This window comes from Salvia splendens, chromosome 13 (assembly GCF_004379255.2).
Source record: "Salvia splendens isolate huo1 chromosome 13, SspV2, whole genome shotgun sequence".
NCBI lineage: Eukaryota > Viridiplantae > Streptophyta > Magnoliopsida > Lamiales > Lamiaceae > Salvia > Salvia splendens.
Genome location: NC_056044.1, coordinates 7468302 through 7496293, shown reverse-complemented (window position 1 = coordinate 7496293; position 27992 = coordinate 7468302). Strand labels below are relative to the sequence as shown.

Genomic DNA, 27992 nt, shown 5'->3' with positions numbered 1-27992 from the left:
TGCTCTACGGTCCAGTTAGAACCAGAATCAAAACCGGCCGAATAAGCAGGCCTATGGATAAGCTGTACATAAAGGTCTAATACGGAATTATGCTAAAACGAAATCTTTCTTTCACATAGATATATATAAAGCACATCATAATTTAATACCAACATATTCCATATCTTCGTACGACAATTTTGTAGAACATAATGTCTTAGTACTATATCTTTCTTCAACTAGATATATATAAAGCACATCATAATTTAATTCTAACATATTCCATATCTTAGTACGACAATTTTGTAGAACAAACATAATGTCTGATGGGAAAAAAAATACGATAATAATTAACAAGAAGACAATACTCTGCAAGATAAATAAAGCAAAGAGTTTGAGACTTGGTAACAATCCAAAAAGATTGTGGCCTTTAGCATTAAACAAGGAGCTAAATTAACCCTAAGGCAAACAAAAATATACTGTCACATGAAAATCATCACAATTCCAAACCCAAAAAAGTAAAATATCACAAACTCATTTCTTTTTGCCTGCCTTAGCAGCATCCCCAGCTTTAGTCTGCAAAAACATTTACCACATGATTAGTAGCAGACGAGAAGGTACAGATGTTACAATTTAGTTAAAGTGATATAATATATCACCTTCTTAACACCACGGATTTTCTTCGCCCTGTTCTTTCTTTCCTTCATCTGCTTCCTTGATTTCTCAATCTTTGTGTCAAGACCATTCTGTGAACAAAAAGGTGACATGTAAACATATGTACAATCACAATAACGAAAATAACAAGCAGCGTGCACTTCGAAACTGATCACAGAAATGGTGACCCCTGAGACCAAAAAGTTTGAAACAGTTTAAAATGCAAATCAGAACCAAAATCACTTAACGAGTGTTACTAAACATAATCTTTAACCAACGAAGCAACCATCAAGCAACAATGTTAGGATACAAAACATAGATCCACTCATTATTTATTTATTCAACTATAAAATTGATCCTATTAACTGAAAATCTGGCCAATATCTTTGTCAATCAATCGATATTGTTAAGAAATTTCAATACAGGAAGAGAATACTTTTACATAAACAAAGCACCGTTTAAACTAGACATGCAAATAAGGTAAGCTAATGTTCATCAATATGACAAAGGACGTGATATAAAGTGAAGTAGTTACCCTGATTAGCCTGTACTTAGGCTCGAACTTCTTAGCATTCTCAACAGAATCATAGATCAACCCAAATCCAGTAGATTTGCCACCACCAAAATGGGTCCTGAACTTGAACACGAAGATGGCATTGGTGTCCTTAACCTCATACATCCTTGCCAACTTCTCCTTCAACTCAGCCTAAAGCAATAAAACATAGAACTACATGAATGCAAAAGTATTTGGGGAAACGAATGGAACTGTAAATGAAACCATATCTAGACTGCCAAATAGTATTTCTCACCAAAAAATAACATCAATCAGATTCAGCTTAAATCAAAATTCATAAACATGGTCAGAAACTGCCTATCACTATATTAGTGCATACATAATTTAACTTAAATTTTGTTGGAGTATAATCTCACAATCACCGTTGGATGCAGCAAGCTAAAATCAATGTCATTCTCAACAGCTGCAGATTGGTTAGAGGTTGAGCTCGTTCAAGATTTTATTGAGCTCGGCGTTTTATTGAGCTCGGCGTTTTATTGAGCTCGGTGTTTTATTGAGCTCGGCGGTTTATTGAGCTCGGCATTTCATTGAGCTCGGCTTTTTACTGAGCTCGGCATCATGCAGCACTTCGGCATGTTGATGCAAACCAAGAAACGGGAAGTAGCCGTTGGAACAGTTATAACTGGTTTGATAACTAACATCTCAAGAGAGCCGTTGGAGGATGAAGGGACTGATATAAAGCAGACGAAGGCTACATCTGAAATAGTTAATCAGCTACTTCGATATTCAAGAAAAGAGTCTCCAAACTATCACTTGATTAGTTCTTGGTTTAGAATTAGATTAGAGGTGTTGAGTTCTTGGAGAGAATTCTTGAGTGATTGTAAATCTCTGCATATTTCTCAATATACTGAATCATATTGCCTTTGGCCGTGGACGTAGATCTTACGATCGAACCACGTAAAACTCTAGTGTTCTTTCTTTTTCGCATGGTTGTCATCATCGATCTTTTGCATACTTACATAACAAGTGGCGCCGTCTGTGGGAAACGCAATCGGAGTTGATATCGATGGCGACGACGAGGTTCGAAGCGGAGAAATTCTCGGGGAAGAATGACTTTGGTCTGTGGCAGATCAAGATGAAGGCTCTGTTGATCCAGCAAGGGCTCGATGAAGCAATCGAGCCAATTGATCCGAAGGGGAAAGAAAAAGAAGATCTCGATGAGAAGAGCGTGAGGAAGAAGGCTGAGATTGCCAAGAAAGCCCATAGCGCCATTATTCTCAATCTCACGGACAAGGTGTTGCGCGAGGTTGCGAAGGAAACCACAGCGCATGGGGTATGGACGAAGCTCGAAGCGCTGTACATGACCAAGTCGCTTGCTAATCGCCTATACATGAAGCAGCGCCTCTTTTCATACAAGATTCTTGAAGACCGACCCTTCGCAGAGCAGATTGATGATTTCAGCAAGAATCTGGATGATTTGGAGAATGTAGATGGCCCCATGAAGAATGAAGACAAGGCCATCTTGCTCTTGAATGCTCTTCCCAAAACATTCCAGCATCTTAAAGATGCAATGCTGTTTGGCCGGAATGCAGAATCTGGCATCACATATGAAGAAGTTCAGTGTGCTCTTCGATCAAAGGAGCTGGAAAAGAACTCTTCGACGACAAATGAAGGAAGTGGCAGTCAAGCCTTGAATGTAAAGGCTTTCAAAGGCAAGAAAAAGAAATTCAATCAGAATCAAAAGCCTAAGTATCAGAAGCAAAATGAGGAGAAGCGAAGCTGTCATTACTGCAAGAAACCTGGGCATCTCAAAAGGGATTGCTACTCGTGGAAAAGGAAGCAAAACGAAGAGAAGGCTACCCAAAATCAGGCTGATCTTGCAGAAGACACAGATCCACCCCAGATCATGAATGTGGTGAGTGGTGGGATAGAGAGTTCTTGGATAATGGACTCCGGGTGCAGTTTCCATATTTGTTCCAACAAAGCTTGGTTTGAAAACTTTTCTGAGGCAACCGGGTCAGTAATGTTGGGGAATGATCAGATGTGCTACATCAAAGGCATTGGAGATATCAGATTGAGAGCTCATGATGGATCAACAAAGCTGCTTACTCAAGTCAGGTACATTCCTGAGATTAAGAGGAATTTGATTTCACTTGGCATGCTTGAATCTAGAGGTTTCAGGTTTTCTTCTGAGAAAGGCTATATGAATGTCTCACTTAATGGAAAAATCTTGCTGATTGCTGAGAGAAGAAACAGTTTATACTATCTAGTAGCAGAAACTGTTGTTGCTTCAGTGAATCTTGCAGAGGACTCTGATATGAGTCTGTGGCACAAGAGGCTCGGCCATCTTGGAGAAAGTGGGATGAGAGAACTGATCAAGAAAGGGGTCATTCCGGCTGGAAGTGATCAGAGGTTCAAGGAATGTGAACACTGTGCTCTGGGAAAGAGCAAGAAGCTACCATACAAGGCTGGTAAACACACCTCCAAATTACCTCTTGACTATGCGCATTGTGATTTATGGGGTCCAGCTCAGCCTGCTTCTATGGGAGGAGGCAGGTATTTCATGTCGATAATAGATGATTATAGCAGAAAAGTCTGGATATACATCCTAAAGCAGAAGTCACAAGCATTTGAAAAATTCAGAGAATGGTGCACAGAGATGAAGCTGAAGAAATCCACCACTCTCAAGTGCTTGAGGACTGATAACGGGCTGGAGTTCTTATCTGAAGATTTTGAGTCTTTCTGCAAATCAAATGGGATACAAAGGCATAGGACAGTCCCGGCTAATCCGCAACAAAACGGAGTTGCTGAAAGAATGAACCGAACACTCCTCGATAGAGTCAGATGCATGCTTTTATCATCAGGCTTGCCAAAGATGTTCTGGGGGGAGGCAGTGTGTACTGCTGCAGTGCTAATTAACAGTTCTCCATCATCAGCTATAGGAAATGAAATCCCAGATGTCAGATGGTATGGTGGAGATAGAGAGTACAATCAGTTCAAGGTGTTCGGTTGTAGAGCATATGCCCACTGCAAGCAGGGAAAGCTTGATGCAAGGGCTCAGAAATGTGTGATGGTTGGGTACCAACATGGAGTAAAAGGGTACAGGTTGTGGTGCACTGAAGAGGGGAACAAGAAGATAATTGTGAGCCGAGATGTGGTCTTCCATGAGCATCATATGCCATTCTTGAAGACTGAGGATCAGATGGGTGAAAGAGTATCTATTGATCAAGAAGTTCAGCATGGCCAGCCACCACCTAGTGATCCAGATGATCAGAATGGAGGTGGAGCTTCAAGCTCCCATAAAGCTTCAAGTCCACAGCAACCCCAGCAACGAGATCAGATTGATGATGATCAGAGATCACATATTATAGCCAGGGACAGAAACAGAAGAGAGATCAGAAAGCCAGCCAGGTTCAGTGATTATGAGATGAGTTTTTTTGCTCTCTGTGTTGCTGAGGTATTGGAGTGCTTAGAGCCATCCACCTATGCTGAAGCTATGTCGAGTAAGGAAAAGGAAAAATGGCTTGCAGCTATGAGAGAAGAGATCCAGTCACTACTCAAAAACCATACTTGGATTTTGGTGAAGAATCCAGGGACCCAAAAGCTTATTAGCTGCAAATGGATCTTCAAGATGAAGATTGAAGTTGGTGAAGTTGAGAGTGTCAGATTTAAGGCACGGCTTGTTGCTAGAGGATTCACTCAAGAAGAGGGGATTGATTATAATGATGTGTTCTCTCCGGTTGTAAAACACAGTTCCATCAGGATATTGCTTGCTCTTGTTGCAAAGTATGATTGGGAGTTACACCAACTCGATGTCAAGACAGCCTTCTTGCATGGTGAACTTGAAGAAACAATATATATGCATCAACCCGAGGGGTTCATGGAGGCTGGGAATGAAGACAAAGTGTGTTTGCTCAAGAGAAGTTTGTATGGATTGAAGCAAAGTAGTAGGCAGTGGTATCTCAAGTTTGATGAGCATATGATGAGTATTGGTTTCAGAAAATCGCAGTATGATAGCTGTGTTTACATCAGAGAAAGGAATGGTGTACCAATTGCTTTTCTACTTTTGTATGTTGATGATATGCTTGTGGCAGGAGCAGATCTGGGAGTGATTGAGAGAATCAAGGCTGAACTGGAATCCAAGTTTGAAATGAAGGATCTTGGAAATGCAAGGAGAATCCTTGGCATGGATATACTGAGGGATAGGCAAAAGAGAGAGCTCAGGTTGTTGCAGAGGAATTACATCCAGAGAGTTTTGAAGAAATTTCAGGCTGATGACTTCAAACCTGTCTCTACACCATTGGCTGCTCATTTTAAGTTGAGCATGGATCAGAAACCAAAGAATGACTCAGAGAGGAAAGAGCTGAGCAAGATACCTTATGCAAACATCATAGGAAGCATAATGTACACAATGCTATGCACAAGACCAGATTTGGCTCAGGCTATAAGTGTTACTAGCCGATTTATGTCAGACCATGGGAGAGAGCATTGGATAGCATTGAAGTGGTTGCTCAGATACTTGAAGGGTGCTTCAGATTATGGTCTGTTGTACAAGGCAGATTGTAAGGATCAAGGTGGAACACTGGTGGGGTTTTGCGATTCTGATTATGCATCAAATAGAGATAATAGGAGATCTCAAACTGGATATGTGTTCACCCTAAATGGCACTGCTATAAGCTGGAAATCTGGATTACAACATGTGGTTGCTTTATCTACTACGGAAGCTGAGTACATGGCAATGACAGAGGCTGTGAAAGAAGCAATATGGCTGAAGGGAATCCTAGAAGATTTTGGGGAGAAGCAAGATACAGTGGAGATAAACTGTGACAGCAGCAGCGCCTTATGCCTTGCCAAACACCAAGTGTTTCACGAAAGAAGTAAGCACATAGATGTGCGGATGCACTTCATAAGGGATGAAATACAGAGAGGTGAAGTCAAGATGGTGAAAATATCCACTGAGCATAATGCGGCTGATATGTTGACAAAGCCGTTGCCAGCCATGAAGTTTAAATACTGTTTGGGGCTGGTGGGACTTGTGGAGTGATGAGTTTGAGGTTTTGTCAGAGGATTATGATTCATTGTTGATTCTGAGATTAAGGTGGAGTTTGTTGGAGTATAATCTCACAATCACCGTTGGATGCAGCAAGCTAAAATCAATGTCATTCTCAACAGCTGCAGATTGGTTAGAGGTTGAGCTCGTTCAAGATTTTATTGAGCTCGGCGTTTTATTGAGCTCGGCGTTTTATTGAGCTCGGTGTTTTATTGAGCTCGGCGGTTTATTGAGCTCGGCATTTCATTGAGCTCGGCTTTTTACTGAGCTCGGCATCATGCAGCACTTCGGCATGTTGATGCAAACCAAGAAACGGGAAGTAGCCGTTGGAACAGTTATAACTGGTTTGATAACTAACATCTCAAGAGAGCCGTTGGAGGATGAAGGGACTGATATAAAGCAGACGAAGGCTACATCTGAAATAGTTAATCAGCTACTTCGATATTCAAGAAAAGAGTCTCCAAACTATCACTTGATTAGTTCTTGGTTTAGAATTAGATTAGAGGTGTTGAGTTCTTGGAGAGAATTCTTGAGTGATTGTAAATCTCTGCATATTTCTCAATATACTGAATCATATTGCCTTTGGCCGTGGACGTAGATCTTACGATCGAACCACGTAAAACTCTAGTGTTCTTTCTTTTTCGCATGGTTGTCATCATCGATCTTTTGCATACTTACATAACAAATTTCAATACAGCCCCCATTACATAAACCCTACTTATAGTAGAAGCAACTGTGCCCTAGAATTGAAACATTGGTAAGAACAGTGAAATTATACATGACAAATGGGGTATGGCTATGTTACAGGTAGTTCGTTTACATAAAAAAAATCATATAATCAAAAAAAGGAAAGTAAAAAACAAAAAATACAAGTGTTTATACCTTAGAAACATTGGCCCTTCCCGGATGCAAGACATCGATGATCTACACAAAATCACAAACAGAAAACAGAGTTTCGAAAACATGAGCTACACTGCGACAATTAAATACCAAAAAGAAAGCAAAACCGTGGCGATACATACAAATTGCTTCCTTGAAAGGAGACGGTTTGTCATGAACTTCCTGGTCCTGATAGTAACTGCCTTGTCCGCCATTTTACTGTAACAACGAAGAAAGATTCACCTAATTTGGCTCGATTCAATTTCGAAATAAATAGCGAACACAGTCTACTTAGTTATCAAGGAAAGCTGAGAGACAGAGAATTCGAGAGATTACGGTGTCGTTTAAGCAGATCTCCGCCGTGCGCCGCTGCTCTGATGAAGCTCCTACTCTGATAGCGAAGCGTTTCTGCTTTGAAAGAAGACTCGAGATTAAGCCATCTAGGGTTTAGTACATCACAAAGCTCTCTTCTGGGCTTAATTGGGCCTAAATCAGACAGCTTTTTTTTATGCATATTTATGGGCTTTAGATGTGACTTCTCAATCATAAATATTTTGATGAAACGGAAACACAATGGCCCAGAAATATTTTAGTTAGTAAATTATTAATGTACAAATATACATTCAACTGTACAAATATATTTGAACCGTATAAACTATTTTACAACAAATTCTACTATGGATGCATACTTCCATTTCAAAATTGTACTGACGAAACTTAAAACTTCAACGAAAAGAAGGAAAACGAAAATTATGGAATGGTGGCTCAAAAATTGAAAACTGTAAATCAGTAATTTCCTAATTTGAAATTTGTGGGCAGTAGAAATTAATCCTCGATCTCCACCCGCAACAATGGTAGATATTGATGGGTTGTAGGAAACTACGTGAGGTAGTGGAGGACTTATGGCTTTTCACCTACTGCAAACTCCAAATATGAAATTTGTTATTTGGAGTTTGGAGGAAAAGAAGACACAGCAATTAGCAATACGTTCTTCATTCACTCTCTCTACATTTTAGTATGAATCCAAAAATATTACTCCTACTCAATTAATAGGATTATTTATTTTAACCATTCCCAAAAAATGAACTTCACCCTATAATTAATGGGACACAGAGTGCTTCTAAAACTCGGAAACAAAAAATAGAGTGAATTTGAATATTTAGGTTACGAAGTTCGTGGTATCATCACTCTAAATTAGTAATGCTCTAGGAATGAAGGGTTTCTAACACAAGATAGTCACATTTGTCTTTGGAAAATTTATTAAAATCTCATAATTGGAAACAAAATGTGTTATTGTACTGTGTGTCGGATACCATGAATTTTGATACAAGAAAGTTGAGGCAAAAAAACATCAAGAATGCACATTTATTTCCTCCAATAATCTTTCATTCTTCTTTACAATATAATTATGCTCAAAATTTACTTAGATATCATAAGGTTATTTTGACTTTGGGTGTTAGTGGAATTTATAGGTTTAACTAATTGTGCATTAAGGCACATATTTTCGATAACTTGATAATTTTAAATACAATCTGTTGTAATGAAGCCAAAATTGTGGCTGCACAATGTTAGTAATTTATGTTAGTTAGGATTAGGTTCTACATAGAATTGAAAATGTTAGAGCATGCGCAGCGGTGGACGGACGACGTCCGTCCGTCAGTGCCAGCGGCACGGACAAGCTCCACCGCTGCTGCGCTCGCGCCGCTGGCACGGCGCTACTCGCTGCGAAGAGCACGTCCGTGCCAGCAAGCGATTGGGCAACGGCATAGACGTTGCCTTTGAAATTTTTTTATTAAAAATTCGGTATTTAATTTTTAAAAATGATAAAAAATAAAAAAAATATTTTCCAAAATCCCAAAAATATGGCCTTTTTTTTGCCCATTTTTCTGATTTTTTTTTAATTTTTTTTAATTTTTTTCCCCCAAAATCATCTATAAATACACACATTCATAATCCATGTATCACTTCAAATCATATCTCATTCATCTCTCATTCATAATTCCCATACAAACTATCTACACCTTCATCTCTCACTCAAAACCTCAAATGAATTTCACCCATCTTATGGCGGAAGCGGAGCGCGAAGAATAAGAATACTACGAACAACATCGTGCCGCTTACGATGCATATGTCCCGGCGAATACCCCCGCTCCTCCTCCTCAACGAACTAGATCAATTCGCCGCTACATCCATCGTGACTGGGAGGGAGCCCACGAAAGGCTCGTTGCCGACTATTTTGCCGAAGTGTACGTGTGCCATCCGACAACTCGCTACTGGGCAAACGGCCGACCTCTTCAACGAGTATTTGCATATCAGTGAGTCTACTGGAATCCTTTGTCTAAAAAATTTTTGCGATGGCGTTCATTCAGCCTTCGGTGATGAATTCCTTCGGGTACCCACCACCGATGATTGCCAAAGGTTGCTTCATCTTCACGAATCAGTCCATGGCTTTCCCGGCATGCTTGGCAGCATTGACTGCATGCATTGGAGGTGGAAGAATTGCCCGACTGCTTGGAGGGGGCAACACTTAAGCGGTCACAAAGGTGGCGGCCCAACACTTATCCTTGAGGCGGTCGCCGACTACCGCCTATGGATTTGGCATGCATATTTCGGCGTTGCCGAATCCAACAATGACTTGAACGTGCTCTATTCTTCACCACTCTTCAATGATGTGATGAATGGTGTAGCACCGGCGATCGACTTCACCGTCAACGAAAATGCATACCACATGGGTTACTATCTCGCCGATGGTACTACCCAAGGTGGTCGACTTTCGTGAAGACGCTCAGCAACCCGCACGACCCGAGACGGGTTCTTTTTGCGCAGCGTCAAGAGTCCGCGCGGAAAGAAGTCGAAAGAGCCTTCGGGGTCCTTCAAGCCCGATTCAACATTGTGAAGGCCCCGGCTCGGCTGTGGTACGTCAATAATATCGCCGACATCATGTTCACGTGTATTATCTTACACAACATGATTATAGCCGACGAAGGACCGAGGGCGGCTAGCTTCTACGACGAGGATGAAGCCGGAAGCTCAACCGCGAGGTCTCCCCCACGCCGAGGTGTGCATATGACGGTGGGCCAGAGGATCGAGACAATGCACACAATGCGCGATACCCGAACCCACATTGAGCTACAAGAAGACCTAATCAAACACATGTGGGCGAAATTCGGCAAAGCGTAGTGGTTTTTTTAATTTTAGGATTTTAATTATGTAATTTTTAATTTTTAGGATTTTAATTATGTAATTTTAAATTTTTAGGCTTTTAATTATGTCTTTTTAAATTTATTTATAATTTGTAATGCTATTTCGGTTTTTTAATGAATTTTCATATTATGGAAATGTTTTTGTTTAATTGAATTTTAAATTGAATTGTGCTCGTCCTTGCGCAAGAGCACAACTGTGGGTGTTGTGCTCTTGCCAGAGAGCAGGCAGAAAAAGTGGGGCCGGGCCCACAACCGTGCCGCTGGCAAGAGCACGGTTGTGGATGCTCTTAAGTTGACACTTACTGTCAAAATGACAAGGACGAAGATGTACGACTTAGTTAGTACGTTTTCTCTCCAATCAATGGATCGGATGTTCGACTCGAGTGTATCTATGTGTGTGTAAAATTTGTAACTATTTTTAAAAGTGATGACATTATTAAGGTGTGGGGTGTAATATAATGATAACTAGGCATGCACAAGGGTCGAAAACCGCTGGTTCAGGGTCATGAACCGGCGGTTCAAGGGTCGGGGAATGTATGAACCTGAACCGGCCCGCCTAGCTCCCGACGGTTCCGGTTCCGGTTCAAAAAACCAGCGGGTTACGGGGCGGTTCAAAACCGCCGGTTTTCGGCTTGAACCGCCGGTTTCGGGCTGGTTCGACGGTTCGACGAATTTTTTTTTTTTTTTTGCATTTTTCAACTTTTCAATTTTAATCAACTTACATTACACTTTTCAAGTTTGTTTTTTTATGAAATGTGAGTAAATAAAATTGAAAAAAATACGGATAAAGTTGCAATTTTATTGAAATTGCATGTTTACAAATTACACGTTACAAGTTACAACAATTACAAATTGAAAACATATGGCGGTCTTGAAGTCTTAAACAAAATTTAAATACAAATGAGACTACTAGTGAAGAACTAATTACAAATGACAAGAAACGATGTTGAAGTTCTTAAACGTATAAGTGTATTATATATATACTCTTAACCGGCGAAGAAGATCTTTCTACATAACTAAATTAAGGACACCTTTAGCAATTCAACTTTAAATGTTGAGTTTCGTCTAACAATCAACAAATATAGTAGAATTGTCAAAAGTTTCCCTCATTTAGCCGTATAGAGAAATATACTTCATCGACTAGAGTATATACAAATACAATTATGTAATTGTTTTTGCATATACAAAAACATATGGCGGTTCAACCCTAAACCGGCGGGTTGTCCACGGTTTCCGTCAGAAAACCGCCGGTTTCTGACCGAAAACCGGCGGTTTCTGACCGGTTTTGCAGGCCTACACACTGACCCTACGGCCTAGCCTCTGAAAAGTTACCGGAACCGTCAGAAACCGGCTCCCGAACCGGCGGTTTACCCCGCGAACCGCCGGTTCCAACGGCTATACTAAACCCCTACGCGAACCCTACGAACCCCTAACCTACGAAACACTATTTAACCCTTTGAACCGGCGGTTCGAACCGCCGAACCGCCGGTTTTGAACCGCCGGTTCAGGTTCAATATATTGCCGAACCTGAACCGGCCCTTCCGACCCTTCAACCCTTCTGCCGGTTCAACCCGCCGGTTCCGGGCCCGGTTCCAGTTCATGAACCGGCGGGCCCGAACCGGCGGTTAACCGCCGGGCCGGGTCGGTTTGTGCATGCCTAATGATAACTATCTTAATGTGATGATTTTATAATTCATCAACTCAATATTAAAAATGTCAACACAATGACATGAGTGCGTTAACTATGTCTTTGTGATGATATTTATATATTTATATTTAAATGTCAACACAAAGACATAATTATCATATTCATGTCATTTTATTGACATTTTTAATATACACTTTTGACGAGTTATGAAAGTTTATCACATTAAGCTAGTTATTATTATAATTAATTAAGGTACTACTATAGTAAAGATTAAAATTGCAAAATATGTAAAATTTGATTGCTTCATTGGCAACTCATTCTTTTTGGTACTAGTTGAGAACAACTGAACACGTCAATTACTTCTTCAATGTGGTGTCGACTCAAGTCGTCACAATGATTATATAAATTATAAATGGACTTAGAATGTGACAGTACTTTTTGAATCACTAGTGTAATGCGTTTATAAATATCATGTAGCGGATATCATATTATATATTCACATTTTCAATAAATTGCAATACAGGGATACCTGCCAATTTACATCTGGACAGTTGATAAGATTTGTTATTAATGTGAATTAAAAAATAAGAGAAATAAAATAAAATGTGTGCTAGTATAGTTGGATGTACTACCATTTATAATACTCCAATTAATTGAGTAGATGTATGCGATATAACTTGAAAGTAGCTAGAATTGTGGAACCAATGTAGAGTTTGATTTGATGAAAGTTGCCTTGGGTTATAATCTTCTTTTATGTGAAGGTTCATAGGTCTCCAAGTAAATTCCTGCCTAATTACATCTTATCCATCCATTTCTTTCCATTCAGGTCCTTTACATCTACCTCTTTATGGTTTATTCCTAATTCTTTTGGTATTTTTGGGTTAGACTACACTACACCTCAACAAGTCTTGAGCAAGCACAATTATGAACCTCATGATGGAGATTTACATCACTATATACTACAATAAATTAAATATGTAACCTAATATAGTAATGAATTGAACTTTACTCATTTCATCACATCACTCACAAGTCCATAGTTGGGTTTAATGAACACTCACGTAACATTTCAATTATTTTTAAATGAGAAAAACAGAATCTCTTGGCTCGTGGTAAAAGATTCAAGTTATCATTCATCAGTGCTATGGATTATGGCATTATGCTTTTATTATGGCTTGCTTAATTATGTATAGAGTAGGGCCATTAATTTAGTAAGAAATTTTGTGTGATTATATCCATCTGCATTATTTGATTTATCCAATTTTGAAATGAAATCTCTTTTATAAAAGTGACACATATAAATACAGCTAAGATCACATTAATGTTGAAGCTGAATAATTCCAATAATTTCATATATGAGCCAAAACTGTGGGGCAAAACCATCTCCAGCAAATTCTGTGCTGCTACAAATCTTCATTTTCTTGTTTGTTCATAATTCTATGATGCCAATATCAATTCAAGAATCAAACGTAATTAGTGCTGGTTTGATCCTCCTTGCAACATAATCTCATCTTGTAGGTATGCTTCTATCCTTCCCTTTAATCTCTCAACTCACTTGTGTTGATAGAATAAGAATATTTCAAAGATCAATCTAATCAAAACATGGATTTCATCTATCTATCCATAGCCATGATATGTAATAATTAAGCTTATTTCAAGATTAGATGTACAATCTTAGATAGTCATTTTATCCACTTTGTTCTTCGATAAGTTTCTCGAAATCTACCACAGGATCAAGAGGGATTCAAGCATATGGTATGATGAAGGATTTTCCATCTTGTTTTGGTGAAAATGGAGTTCAAGTTGCAGATTCATCACCAGCAACCACAACAACTAGAGCTCAAAATCAAGCAGCCTGCATCTACCACTACACCTCCCAATCCTTCTCTGGCTTCATCACAGTCACATGGATCAAGAATCTAATGTCCCAGGCACTGAGCATTGCTGTTGAGAACTCGGCCAACGACAGCCTCGGGAAAGTGGATATTAGGCCATGGCTCTTCTCCAAGAGAAAAGGGTTCAAGAAAATGGTGGTGGACTCAACAAAAGTAGACATCTATTGGGACTTATCCTCTGCCAAATTTGGGTCAAGCCCGGAACCCGTAGAGGGATTCTATCTAGCCATAGCAATAAATCAAGAACTATGCCTTCTTCTTGGAGATTCGCAGACTGAAGCTTACAAGAAGATCGATCCATCACATTTGCACCAAAGGCCAATTTTCTGGCTCGAAAAGAGCACATTTTTGGAAAGAGATTGTACAATTCAAAGGCGCAGTTTTGTGGGAAGGGGCGTTTGCATGATATAAAGATTGAGTTTGATCCAAATGGGAGATGTGGCAAGTGTTTGACTATGCTTGTAGATAGGAAGGTAGTGTTGCAGGTAACTCACCTTCAGTGGAAGTTTAGGGGCAACCAAACCATCCTTGTGGATGGAGTTTGTGTTGAGGTGTATTGGGATGTCCACGGATGGCTCTTCGTTAGCGCCGCGTCCAGCGCCATCTTCTTGTTCCGAACACACGTGCCGATCGCCAAGGCCGGGCGGTTGGAGGGACTTAGTCATGGTTTTTCACTTGTGTTGTGTGCTTGGAAGAGTGAATAGTAGTTAAGGCCTAGTTTTGGTGTTTCGGTTTGTACATTATAATTAAAGAAATGAGACTCCAAAAATTCCCAAATTTAAATTGACATCAAATAACCGCTTTCACAACTCTCTCTCTTTTTCGCTGATGAAATCAAGAAACTCCAAGATTTCTCCAATGGCGACGCAGCTATTCTTGATCATCGCCGGAATCCTAGTTTTGAGCGCCGCCTCTTCCGCCCCACCCAACATCGGCAGCATCCTCTCGACGCTGGGTTTCGAAGAGCTCTCCGCCGCAGCGAGCGCCGCAAACCTCTCCTCCGGCGGGCCCACGACGATCTTCGCCCCCACCGACGCCTCGCTCGACACGTGTCCAACCTGCTCCACCTCTCTACTCCTCCAAGAACACTCGGTGCCGGGGCTCTACCCGCTCCACTTCCTCCGCCGCTTCGCCTTCGGCACCAAGATCGAGTCTTTCGCGGCCAACCGCTGCCTCACCGTCACCGCCTCCGCGGACCCCACCACCGCCAGGAAAAAGGTCTTCATCAACGGCGCCGAGATCGCCAAGCCCGACTTCTTCAACAACGGCCTCGTCGTCGTCCACGCCATCCAGGGCTACGTCTCCCACCTCTCGCCGCTATCTTGCGCCGTCGAGACCATGACCACCTTATCCTTCCCCCACCGCGCCGCCACCCTCTCTATCATGCGCCTCATGCTAAAAGACGCCATGCGCGCCCTCCGCGTCGGCGGCTACAGTATCGTCGCTCTCTCCATCCGCCTCAAGTTCCCTCAGCTTCTCGAGCTCAAGTCCCTCACCCTCTTCGCCATCGACGACGTCTCCGTCTTCGTCGGCGGCGGCCGCGGCGGGGGCGGCGGGCAGCTCTACGTGGCGGAGATGGGATTCCACATTGTTCCCAACAGGCTGCTTACGGCTGCGGATTTGATGAGCCTCAGAAACGGCACGGTGCTGCCGACGATGGAGCGCGGGCGGGATCTGGTGGTGACGAGCGCCGGCGGAGGCGGGCCGCTGGAGCCCATGCGGATTAATTTTGTGAAGGTGGATAGATTTGATCTTGTGGTTAACAAGAGGGTGGCTGTTCATGGACTGTCGATGCCGTTTCGTGACGTCGATCGTAAGTGGTTCTCCAGCCAGGAATTGGGTTCGGTTGCCGGAGTTCCGGTGATGCAATAGTTTCCCGGCCAAGATGCATATATAGTCATGGATAGTGATTTTTGATGACTTGTGAGTTTAAGAGCAATTTCTAATTGCACTTTTTTGTCACACTTGTAGATATGCATTGTTGGTTTTATTCCAATTCAATTGATTGAGAGTATATCCGAATGCTTTAGTGACTATTCCTATTTGTTAAACCAACAAATTAATCCAGTTTACGATTTATCCTTGAGAAAGAAGTGAACCGCCAATGGAGTATCATATTGTGCAATACTCACCCCCATAGGTCATTTTGACATAGTCACATAGGTGTGTATTTCTGTTTAATCGAACATACAAATCAAAATACAACCGACAAATTAGATAACCTCCTAATGCAAAGATCATATTAACATTTAGAAGATAAAAAACAACGCATATATCCAGTAAAAGTATGGGAAAAAGCAACGTCCAGGATAAACACAGACGATCTCCAGTCGACATGTCAATAAGAACAAACAGTTGACAGATCCACTGATCTCTAACAAAATACAAATTTATATGAATGGAAGTACTCCCACTCTAATGCCGGATGAATTGGACCGATCCCTCAGATATACAGCTAGGAACCCCGAGGTTTGGCCTCTCCCAAATCAATTCCTACTTAAGGTGTAATAACTCATATGCTCGCTTCTGCAGATTCAAATTAAAAACACCGCTTGAAACCTGCATCATTGAGAGCTTAACTATTAAGATTTTGGACGATCTGAGTCCTCCAAAACAGTAATGCAATTGCCAGAATGGTTTGAGAAAGGATGTGATTGTATACGCCAACCAGAGACCACAAAACGCAATCACAATCTATGCAGCTCCGATGCTAATGTCAACAATGGATTTCTAAGGTCACCTGATCTCCATTTCAGCATATCTGATGCTTAGAAAATGAAAATTCTCATGTTAATGCAATAAGAATCGCACTGATTTTCACTAAGTCGTAGCTATAACTGCCCATGCAGAGAAGGCTGATATTGGAACGGACAGTAGAATTTGCTTTCCGTGCAGGGGCACCAGCAGAACACCTGATAGCTCGCAGTGAAGTTCACTAATTAGAATTCCTAAATGACCAGAAACATTGTTTCATCAAATTGAAAAAGCAGCAGCATCATGTTCATTAATTTATGCAGCAACTTTTTGCACATTAGATTTTTTAATTAAAAGACATTTTTCAAAAAGTCTACCACTGAAGAGCACAGTTGGGGACCCAACAGTTCAATATATTTTATGGAAATAAGAAACAAGGCTGGTGCAACAAATTTCATATCATGACCTGATGAGTTGTTGTAGAAATTGTACCAGTTATATTGCAGGTTCCACTGGGCCAAGATGTTGACATCTCTCTCTCTCTCTATAAGTCATCCACCTCATCTGAACTCTCTTCATGAACTGGAAAGCCGGCATTTGGGTCATCCTCATTACCACTACTTTGGTCGCTATTATAACTGCTTTCAGATGAGCTAGTGAATACGTATTCGGCAGAAGTATGACTGCTCGCCACGGAGGGTGAGTTGGTATCATCGTTGACATCACTGCTGGTCACTGGCTCTTCCACAAAACTGAGCTTGAGAAATGGGAATCCATATTTGAGTAAATGAGCAGCCATCCACTATATCAAGAACTACAGAAAAAGAAAAACAAATAAATTACTACCTTCCTTCAGCAGGAAAATCTGCAAGCACCCTTAGATTTGGCCTTTCTTCCAATAACTCACATAACGACATGAAACTGCATAATTGTTGCATCATTGTAGGTCAAATAGATTCAAATCTAAGTTACAGCAGCAACATATATCAACATGTACCTTGGGGTGTAACATCTCTGGTACCAGTCATCATCAGATGCCAGCCCCTCTCGATTGGATACATCCTATAGACAGATCAACTAGAATTACTTACCTAGAGACGCAGGAAAGAATTGGAAAATATAAAATTTGTGACATGGGTAGTTGGGTACGATTCAATACTCACAAGGTGCTTAAGAAGCTTGAACCGTCCTGCAAGAATTGCCGAAAGCAACCTGGAAACTTCTGCCTGAATGATACAACTCATTACTTGAGAATTTTATAGCCATTTTAGTAATACACTATTGTCAATTTTACTGAATGCACTTGATTCCTTACTTCTCTCAAATGCATACAATCTCGTAAAATCAAAACCTCCAGCAAGCTTCCACCTACACTGCCACCTAGATTTCTACAAGCAGAATGTCAAAAACATGAATGAGGACAGGTGTATGTAGAGGACAAAAGGGAAAAAAATACTATAAAAGTATTTCAATATCTATAGCAACCACCCATACCTAAGAAATTCACCAGTTATGGCATAGGATGTTGAAAAGTCAACAAACTTCAAATTACGCAATCCCTGCATGGACAAAGTACAACCATAACAACTTCATCCAAGGTGAGCATAAGAATTAAAATGGGTGAACCACAGAATTGGAAGCATACCTTGACAAGAACCCTGACTTTATGGTCATGCAATTTAAACCCTCGAATTGCCAACGAGGATAAATATGGGCAATTGTTCACTAGGTCATTGCATGTCGGTAATTTTAAACTGTCATCTCTACCTGAGAGGTAAAAACACATGAGCTGAAAATCTTTTGATCTACAAAACATGGCTGGACTAGTATGCACCTGTTTTCGATGATTCAAAAAATAGACGATCTATTAGGGGACAAGATCTACTCACTGACTCCAGGGTTTGCCTCAGCTCTACATGTCTACCAAAAAGATGTATACTCATGTAAGCACAACAAACTGTTACATACATGGGCAATTTTATCATGGGTTTTAGCATATGTGCATTGAGAGAAAACTTTGCAATTACGAGTAGAAACCAACTCATAGAATTACAATATAAGAAACCAATAAAATTTTATACTCACAGGCCAACAATTTCTAGATCAAGCAAAAAAGGGCAAGCTGATATAGCAGCTCCAAATGCTGTGTTGTCCATTCTCTCTATGTTATAAAGGTGTAACCTTTTCAAAAGTGCCCTAATAATCAGAAAAAAGGAATATAAGTAAGGCAGTAATTGGAAAGACACTTTCATGAAATACAGAAAGTATAGAGCATCAAATGTTACCCTGCAGTACCACCATCACCAATCAATGGAGCCAAGCAAGACCTAGTAAGTACAGATGTCTCTTTTCCCTGTCTCGACTTTTTATCGTTCCATGAAAACCCTGATGTATCTGAGGAGTTTCTCATACAATAAACTAGTGCTTGAGACGAACCTAGTGACGCAACAGGTGGGCCAGGGATAATCCCAAGCTTAAGGGACCTACAAATGGTAAGATGATCAAAGTTCATGGTGGCTGGTGCAACAATGTGAGCATAAAACATCAGCAGATACACCTTTCACATAGATGTAGGCACATGAGGATATGGAACAATTCAGTATTTCTATATGGCCAGCCATTTACAGCTAAAGCATCACGAATCTAAACTAAAAAGAAGGCATAGATAGCACTGAAGATTATTGAATCTGTATGTCGTATATTACCAAACTTGAAAGCAGTCAGGATTCCATTTCTTGTTTTCAATTACAGAACTAAAATCCTAAGTGAATCGATAATAGTGCATAACATTCAGCCCACACACTAAATGAGGTAAAAATGAAACACAGCACATATCCAGACATTCAAGGTAGAGTAGCCACAAAAAGCCCTCCCAGGAGCAGAGATTGCAACAAGAGATCACCTCAAGAAAAAGTAAAGGTCACATCCCTTACCGCAGTACTTTTCCAGCTCGTTTAATCATTGTGGAAACTACTATGTTATTCACCCTTGGCACAATAGTGGTTAAGTTAATATCGGAATAGCACAATGGATCAGCAGCACACTTATTGAAGAAGGAGCACGTAGCAGCTGCATGACATACACTCTGTGTATCAAGCAAAGAGAATACCTGCACACAGAAAATGCAAACAACTTGAATCATAGATCTACTTATTCAGTAAGAAAACAACATCCACACAGGAAGACCTAAAATTCCACCAAAGCAATATTCAATCAACACAGAATACAATGCTTATTGCAGAAAATAGGTCACTAACTAAACAGTATTGCACCTCAATTGATCAAAAGCTAATATAAGATCCACCACGGTCTCAACGTAACTGATCGCAATCCATTAGAACAATAATCGGTAAAATTGTTGGAAAAAAAACTAACACCTATTATCAACAGTATTGCACCTCAATTGATCAATAGCTAATAGTATAAGATAGTAAAATTGATCGCAATACATTAGAACAATCATCGGTAAAATTGTTGAAGAAAAACTAACACCTACTAACAAGATAGTAAACGAACAAAGGACCTTAATAGTGAGATCGGACGGCAGAGGCCAAACGACGGCGTTGTGCGTGGAAGCGCGCCTCCTAGCGGATCGCTTGGCCGCTTCAGTGAGTGCGGAGCCGAGACGGAGCGCGCGGTGGATGACGTCATTCTTGTCGGAATCGTGGGGGCGGGACTCGATTATGCGATCGATGGCGAGGTCGAGAGTGATCGCTGATGAATCGTGGAAATCGAGGAGCGATTCCAGCAGCGCGTCGAATTGATTGGGATCGGAGGTCGGGGTGGAGATGCGGTTGGGGTAGCAGGGGCGCTTGAGCTTGGGATTAGGAGAGACGCCGACGGCGTGATGGAGGAGAGCGCTATCCATGGCGATTCGCAGGGCGGCGGGATTCCTGCTTTTGTGATTGTGCGGTTTTGGGAGCTTGGAATCAACATGGACTCCAGGAGCAGACACTCAAGAGAGTGACACGTGGATTTCATATTTGTTAGATGCTTTGCATTTTTTTACTGGCCAATCTTATGGAAGTATGAATAAAGATTAAAGAGATAATGGAATAGAAATGTGAATGCAATGAGAATGGGAATAAAATAACAATTTCATTTTATTGTTATGCTTGATAAGTAGAGAGCAAATAAATTGTACTACTAATTCTTTTCTTGATTTCATTTTATATTTGATGATTACAAATAATTGGGTATGAAATGAAACAAGAGTAATTATTACTTCCACTGTCCGCTATTACTTGTTTAAAGAAATACATGAATAAAGCATAAAAAATTGAAAAAAGGGAGACTGAATTTTCGAGCTACATCTATGAATAATTGAATTATTTGTGTTTTTATGAACTATTCCCAAGAGATATTTAGGAGTGGACCAGAGACTAGAACTGGTCTATATTGCCATGAATAATTCAATTTTTATGTTTTATATTTTCTATGATATATGTACTCCTATTTCTTTAGAATTATTATTATTATTCTTAAAATTCCATTTATAAAACATAACACATATTTTAGAATTATTATCTTTCAGAAATTTCTATGTTTTACATCAATAGTTTGTAGTGAAATAAGACTACATATCTTAATTTATTTAGTAAAATTCGAAAATGTTTAAATTTTTAAAAATAAATATTTATATAATTAAGCAAACTAGTATTTATAGACTTTGATAATATTAAATGTTTGAATATATTAATACAGAGTTGTGATCAATGTCGAACCAATTTTAAAGACCAAACTAGAGACCAAATCTCATCCACCCATTAATCACATCTAATGGTTATTAATAATTACAAAATATCTATTTTTTTATTAACAAAAAGGTAATTTTGGTAGATCAAATATTATGAAGTTACTGTGTATGCATCGCATCCTATCTTCCCAAACCCAACCTACTTCTCTCTCTCGACAATTCTCGCTCATCCCCCACGCCAACTACCTCCGGCGCGCGACCTTCCCCGCCCCACCGCATCAGAGTCGAGGAAGAAGCAGCACTCTGCGGAGTGGATCTCCGATCTGGTGGAGATGGAGAAACAGCACTATGCGGAGTTGATCTCTGATCTGGTGGAGATGGAGAAGCAACACTCAGCACTCTGCGGAGTGGATCTCCGATCTGGTGGAGATGGAGAAGCTCTCTGATTACACGTGCAATGAGGCGTACACGACATCATAGAACAAGCTGATGAGCATAATGGATTCATGGAGCGGATTCGTGGCAATTTTTAGGGAGATCGCGCATCTGTAGGGCGCGAACGTGAATATGTTGCAGGCGTCGTACGATCTGGAGATGATGATGGAGGCATATTGGGAGGTGGTGACAGGTAGGATGGTGGATAACATGGTGTTGCACTTGATGTTCAACATAGGAAAAGTGGTGAATAAAAAGATGTAGAAGGAGATAATTGATGAGGTTATGGGGTCATAGGAGAATGGGCTAGAGAGGATGTTAGACGAGCTGTCGTCGGTGGCGAAGAAGAGGAAGAAACTACAGAGCAGTGTGAAAATCGTCATTATTTAGATTTTGATTTTACTTCATTCAACTAGGCTATAACTTCATTTAGTTAGATTATTAGTTCATTCAATTAGGTTATTACTTCATTTGACTAGGTCATTACTTCATTGTTATATTCTATTACTTGATTCAAATAGTTCCATCACTTCATTCAACTAGGTTATTAGTCTAAATGATTATGGAGCAGATGAAGAAGAGTGATCACTACTTTATTCATATGTACATTTACTTTATTCTTTGTGTGTTACTTCATGATTGGTTGTCAAATCCACATTATTTGAGTTACTTCATGATTTGTTGTGTTAATCTTTGTATGTGTTTCTTATTCTTTCTTGTTTCGTATTGTTTAGTTGTTATGCAGATTACTGGCAAATGTATACAGTGGAAAATAAAATACTACTTGAGAGAATTGCTCAAAAAAGAAATGCATATATTGCTTGATTCGGGCTAGAGAAGCTTCGAGAACAATTTATCGTTATCTGGTTTGATTTTGAAGGAATTCTGGTGGAAATCATCACGGTAGATTGAAGGAATTTTTCAGAGTGGGGATGAACGGATGGAGAACTGTGTTGTATGTATAGTTTGCGAAGAATTAATATTGTAATGAACTAAATAACGCACTTGATGAAGTTATAACCACATGTAATGAAGTAATATGAACTGAACTGTGTTGTATGCATTGTTTACAAAGAATTATTCAATAAAGTTATAACCACATGTAATGAAGTAATATGAACTGGATTTTGTTTATCTATAAGTGTGCGGTTGGACTTGTACCTGTATTGACTAAATAACCTAATTGATGAAGTTATAATTTACTGGAATGAAGTAATTAACTATTAGAATGAAGTAAAAAATCTACTGGATGAAGTAATAAATTATAAATGTAATTTGACAAAAATACCCTCGGTTGAAGCAATTTAGCTACCTAATGAATGCAAAAATTTTCACTACATAATCTCATCTCATCCATTAAAAATTACATCTAAGGGCCCTAATTTGGTCTCTAGTTCGGTTTTTAAGACTAGATTTGTGAATAATTGTGACGTCCGACTTTTCCTATTCCTTTAAGTTGTTTTTGGATTACTGTCGAATTTTTTTTAGCCAACTATCGTTCCGTTTTATTTTGAGAGTCTATCGATTTTTTTTTCAGAAGTCCAAAATATTAATTATTTATTCTAGTCAAGCAGTCAACTACTTGGTCAAATATATTTCTCCAAACCCCATCACCAAACGATTTCTTCATATCTCCACTCCCTAAAATCTCTCCAACAAACCAAATCTCCACAGAATTTATTATATATCTCTTCCCACGATCTTCTCCATTAATTCAAAATATGAGAAGAGAAGCACAACGAAAATCGCGAGTGCTTCCAGAAACTTCCTGCAATTGCAAATTGTCCTATCCAATCGAAGGTATACCCTCTGTTATTTATGAAATCTTCCATGTTTTATTCCATGGTTATATTCATCCATGGTAGTTTCATCATGAACATGGGAACAAATTGAAACCCTCGTATTCACTTCTTTAAGATCAATGTTTTAATCTTTTCAATCCCAGTCCTGGAAAACTATGTGTGAAATCGAACAATTAGAAATTTTCTATAAAAGTTTAGATTTGGGGAAAAAGGGGAGGAGACTAACCTGTAGCAGAAAAGGGTGTGACGGATTGTTGAGCGGTGGCTGGTGCGAGCAATCAGCAGCGGCTGACCGGCTGATGCGTCGGCAACTGCGGTGGAGACAACGGCAGCGACAGTATCGAATGAGTGTTGTTTAGTTGGTGATGGATCCGCGAATTTCTGATGTTTGTAAATGCTGGTAGAGAAAAAGGACTACGACACAATGAATTTACGTGGTTCGATTTACTGAAGTAAATCTACGTCCACGGGAAGAAGGGAGGGCAAGATTGTATTGCTTGATCTGGGATTACAGCTTACAACACAGACTTGCTATATGCTATTTTATCTCTAGAGAGCTTAACCTTTTTCTATCTGATCTAAGTTCTATTTATACATTGAACTAGGATCGTGGTTTGCAGCCCCACTAACAAGATCGTGGGTGAGCAATAACTGCTCAATAACTGCTTCGTACCACTAAATAGATCGTGGGTATAGTGGAGGTCGTGGAGGCCTTTCATGAGTCCACTAACTCCTAGTTCGGTCGAATGCTGAGACCGAACTGCTGGACTTCACCGATCAGCTCTTGCCGATCTGAGAGGAGAGCTTGACTGGTCGGCTTTTACCGAGCTGTAGGCTGAGTCCGAACTCTTTGGTCGTGCCGAACTCTTTGGTGCCGAACAGATACTCTTTCTTGGGCTCTGGGCTGATGGGCCATCACTGTTATTGGGCTTGCCATTAGGGTTTAGTTCGTACCCCATCACTACCCCCCCCCGAAAAGCGAAGTGAATCACTTCGGCGAGGTGAGTCACTTCGGCATTCTGGATAACGGTAAGGGGGAGGCTGACGTCAGGGGACGTGCCTTGCGCGTGCCTGCATTAAATGCGACAGTAAAATCCGGCCGTTGAATCCTGAAAAGGTGGAATTCGAAACAGTGCGACGATTTTGAAATCTTCGCCGAATCTGATAAATATGCTCTTTCTTCCTCATTTGAACACCTTTGCTGTTGCGTCTTCTATACTCTTTCTTTCTCGAGAAATTTTCTTCCGCTTTCAAGAGCTTCTTCAGACTTTCTTCACCTTCAAAAAGTAAGAAAAATGTCTTCTTCTTCTTCTTCGGAGTCGGGTAGCGTTAGGAGAGGCGGTAAGGGGTCTTCTGGCCGGAAAGAGTCCGGGGAGAAGACCGTAGAGTATTTCCATAGTATTTTGAGTAAGGATACTGTGGTATCCCTACCCGAAAAATACTTTTTTCCTGGGGGGAGGGCGGTGGTACCTGACGGTGATCATAGGGCTGACTCCCCGCCGGAGGGGTACGCCACCGTGTACGCGGCCTGCTTAGAATGCGGGCTTCGTTTCCCCCTCCCTTCTGCCTTTATAGATTTACTAGATTTTTTTCAGCTTCCTTTAGGCCAAGTGACTCCGAACTCTTGGAGGCACTTGTCGGCCTTCGCTGCCGAACTCCGTAGGTTAGGAAGGGATTTGTCTTTGAAGGCGATCCTTAAATTCTTTCAATTTAAGAGGAAGGGGTCTTGGTTTTACTTGATCCCTTTACAGCCCTTTAGGGCCTTTTGTAAACGAAGTGACCGAAGTGGCAAAATCGCTTCTTCTACTATGATAGGACCGCGGCTCCTAGTTTTCCCTGGAGAGGGCCGGAGTCCGTTATCCGTCATCCTCGGCCTGAACCGTTGGACGAGCTCGATGGCGAGCTCAACAAGATTCCCATAGTTAGGAAACAATACACGGAGTCTGAGCTCGTCAAGGGCGACGTCGTGTTCGACATCTCGTCTTCGGACGAAGAGGCCGAGGGTGAGGATTTCTCTTTATCTTTATGCTCTACTGCTTTAACGAAGAAAATCTGACTTTGCTTTCTTGCTTTTTGGCAGTGTACATGCTGAATAAGGCTAGCCGCAAATCTTCGGAGTCCAAGGAGCCGGAGAGGCCGAAAACCACCAGCTCGGCGTCTGATGCCGAGAGGACTCCGAAAAGGCAAAAAACCTCTTCGGATCCGAAGAAGCCGGAGTCGACTTCGGCAAAGGGGAAGGGGAATGCCCAGAAGCCCCCGAGAGCGCCAGAGAAAGATGTGGTCTTGGCGCCTCCTTCGGAACATATCTGTGAGCCGTTTTTATGGCCCACGGACTTCGCCGAGGTGAATTCTCTTCTTGATTTTCTGGCCTTGCTTTTTTCCTGTATTTTTTGTGGCCCCTTTGTTGACTTTTTTCTTTATCCATTTTCAGAGGAACGATATGCTCTCCAAGCTCGTCGCCGTCGAACTCTCCAAAGCGTCCAATGACTATGCTGAGATGCAGAGGAAGTTGGCGGCTGCTTGTCATCGGGCCGAACAGGCTGAGGCTAACTTTGAGAAAGCCAGAGCTGCTAGGATTTCGGCCCAGGATGAAGCTCAGTTTGCCAAAAACCAGCTCGTCATCCAGCGAGAGCAGACGAAACGGAGGGATGCTGCCGCCGTGGCTGCCCAGGGGGAGGCTCTCCGTGTTTACACGGAGAAACTCTTTTTGAGCAGCCAGTTCTCGGCCTTTGTCGGTAGTCTGGTAAGGCTAATTACCGATAAGGGCGAGCAGGGGGCCGACGTCGTGCTGCCTCTGTACAGCCGAGAGATAGCAGCTCGGCTTCAGAATCTGCCGCTCCTTGAGGAGCTCGCTTCATCCTCGGTCCTGCTTTCTGCAGACCGAGTCCGGAGTTGTCGAGCTGATCGGGACGAGAACCTGGAGGCTATCTTTGCCTCCGTGGGACCCGTTTCACCCGCTTCGACTTACAACGGAGAGGGTGAGGCCGAGCCGCTGGAGCTGGAGGCCGAAGTCGAGCGGGCCGGGCATCCGGAGAAGGAAACCGATCAGGAGGCGGAGGCGAGGCCGGCAGGAGGCGAGGCCGAGGCTGAGGTAGCTCAGGAGAAAGAAGCTGAACCAGACCAAGGAGCCGGAGACGAAGCTGGTGGAGTATGATTTCGTCTCCCTTCTCTTAGTCTAGTTTCTTCCTTGTAAAATGGCCTTGAAGCCCTCCTAGTGTAAAAATTTTCCTTGTGAATGAAAAATTCTCTACACTTGTCTTCGTATAGCTTTTCGTACTCGCCTTTATTCCTGTTGTATTTTACTATCTGCTCGGTACAGCTGCCAAACTAATATAGCTGCTTTGTACTCAAGGAGATGGAGATACTTCACTGGAAACGGCTGTACTCTTCGGCTTTAGACGAAGCTGAGAAAAGAGCTATAGCCGATCAGACGAAGAATGACGAGCTTCTGGCTCGTTTAGTGAAGCTGGAGGCCGATAATAAGGACTTAGAGTCCGATAAGAAGGATCTGGAGGCCGAGCTGAATACGACCATTGCTGAGAGGACTGCGTACGAGGATTACATCCGTGTGCGCGGGGGAGTGACCATATCAGATGTTCAGAGTCGAGTTGACGAACTGTGGGAGGAATATCATGTACTCCGGAGGAACAATGCGCTGGAGAGCTCGGCTTGCCAACAAGTTGTGAAATCATTGCGGCGCTGGGCTTCTCGGTACAACATTGTTCTTTCTCGGCGCCCCTCCATAGAAAGATTCCTTCGGCATATCGTGCCAACAGATGCTCGCACTCCAGATCAAACCTCTGGTTCCCTTGTTCAAAATCCTACTCCCAGTCAACAACGAACTCCGGAACAGCCGGAAACGTCAAGACGAGAACGGGCTCAGGAGCAACCGGAATCGTCAAGACAGGGACGGACTGAAATTCGCCGAGGAGTTGTGACTATGAGCGAGCAAGATCAGCAGATGCTTATTGCAGAGACTCTTCATCGCCGAGGTGTTAGGACTTCTCGGGCTCGGGGAAGAGGCGTTGGGTCGAGGATAGCATCTCGTCGACCTGCTTATTCTTCATCTGCTCGGAACAACCGAACTCGGCTTCCAGAGGATTTTGCAGATAGGTGGCTTAACTTCAGCAACCCTGGACAGTAGAATAGTCCTTTGTAATAGCGTAACGCCATTTTGTAGGGTAGCTGAGTTGTATGCCGAACAAGATTTGAAAAATGAAATTTTGTTTTCGCTTCTAACACTGTATTTACAGCTTAGCGAAAAAATTTCATCGTACTCGTCCTCGGTCTTATGAAGTAAACTTCTTTGACCGGACTTGGTCCTTGGTCTTATGAAGTAAACTTCTTTGACCGGACTTGGTCCTTGGTCTGATGAAATAAACATCTTTGACCGGACTCGTCTTTGGTCTGATGAAATAAACATCTTTGACCGGACTCGTCTTTGGTCTGATGAAATAAACATCTTTGACCGGACTCGTCTTTGGTCTGATGAAATAAACATCTTTGACCGGACTCGTCTTTGGTCTGATGAAATAAACATCTT

General features: G+C 41.4%; 3 protein-coding genes across 8 annotated transcripts; 1 reads left to right on the top strand and 2 right to left on the bottom strand.

Annotated features, from left to right (window-relative positions):
- Positions 1 to 329: 329 nt before the first annotated feature.
- On the bottom strand, positions 330 to 7549 carry LOC121760046 (40S ribosomal protein S24-1). The gene is made up of 6 exons (XM_042155648.1): positions 7413 to 7549; positions 7220 to 7295; positions 7080 to 7121; positions 1169 to 1339; positions 639 to 725; positions 330 to 555 (listed from the first exon to the last, which is right to left on the bottom strand). The coding sequence occupies exons 2-6, from the start codon at positions 7289 to 7291 to the stop codon at positions 514 to 516; spliced, it is 414 nt and encodes a 137-aa protein (XP_042011582.1). The 5' UTR covers positions 7292 to 7295; positions 7413 to 7549; the 3' UTR covers positions 330 to 513.
- Positions 7550 to 14591: 7042 nt separating this feature from the next.
- LOC121761483 lies at positions 14592 to 15838 on the top strand. Its single transcript, XM_042157127.1, has one exon. It carries the CDS (start codon positions 14651 to 14653, stop codon positions 15692 to 15694), a length of 1044 nt encoding a protein of 347 aa, XP_042013061.1. The 5' UTR covers positions 14592 to 14650; the 3' UTR covers positions 15695 to 15838.
- A 202-nt stretch (positions 15839 to 16040) lies between these two features.
- LOC121762349 (F-box protein SKIP17-like) lies at positions 16041 to 20543 on the bottom strand. Of its 6 annotated transcripts, none has more exons than XR_006042194.1 (13): positions 20040 to 20541; positions 19450 to 19625; positions 18802 to 18999; positions 18602 to 18712; positions 18351 to 18436; positions 18162 to 18283; positions 18011 to 18075; positions 17832 to 17904; positions 17680 to 17742; positions 17514 to 17578; positions 17363 to 17437; positions 17009 to 17268; positions 16041 to 16770 (listed from the first exon to the last, which is right to left on the bottom strand). XR_006042194.1 is itself a non-coding variant. In XM_042158198.1 (12 exons), exons 1-12 carry the CDS (start codon positions 20382 to 20384, stop codon positions 17061 to 17063), a joined length of 1587 nt encoding a protein of 528 aa, XP_042014132.1. In that variant the 5' UTR covers positions 20385 to 20540; the 3' UTR covers positions 16041 to 17060. The 6 variants fall into 6 exon arrangements, 2 of the variants coding, with proteins under 2 accessions (XP_042014132.1, XP_042014133.1); XR_006042193.1 differs by having other exon boundaries at positions 16041 to 16381; positions 16563 to 17268; positions 20040 to 20540; XR_006042192.1 differs by having other exon boundaries at positions 16041 to 16734; positions 20040 to 20540.
- Positions 20544 to 27992: the final 7449 nt, after the last annotated feature.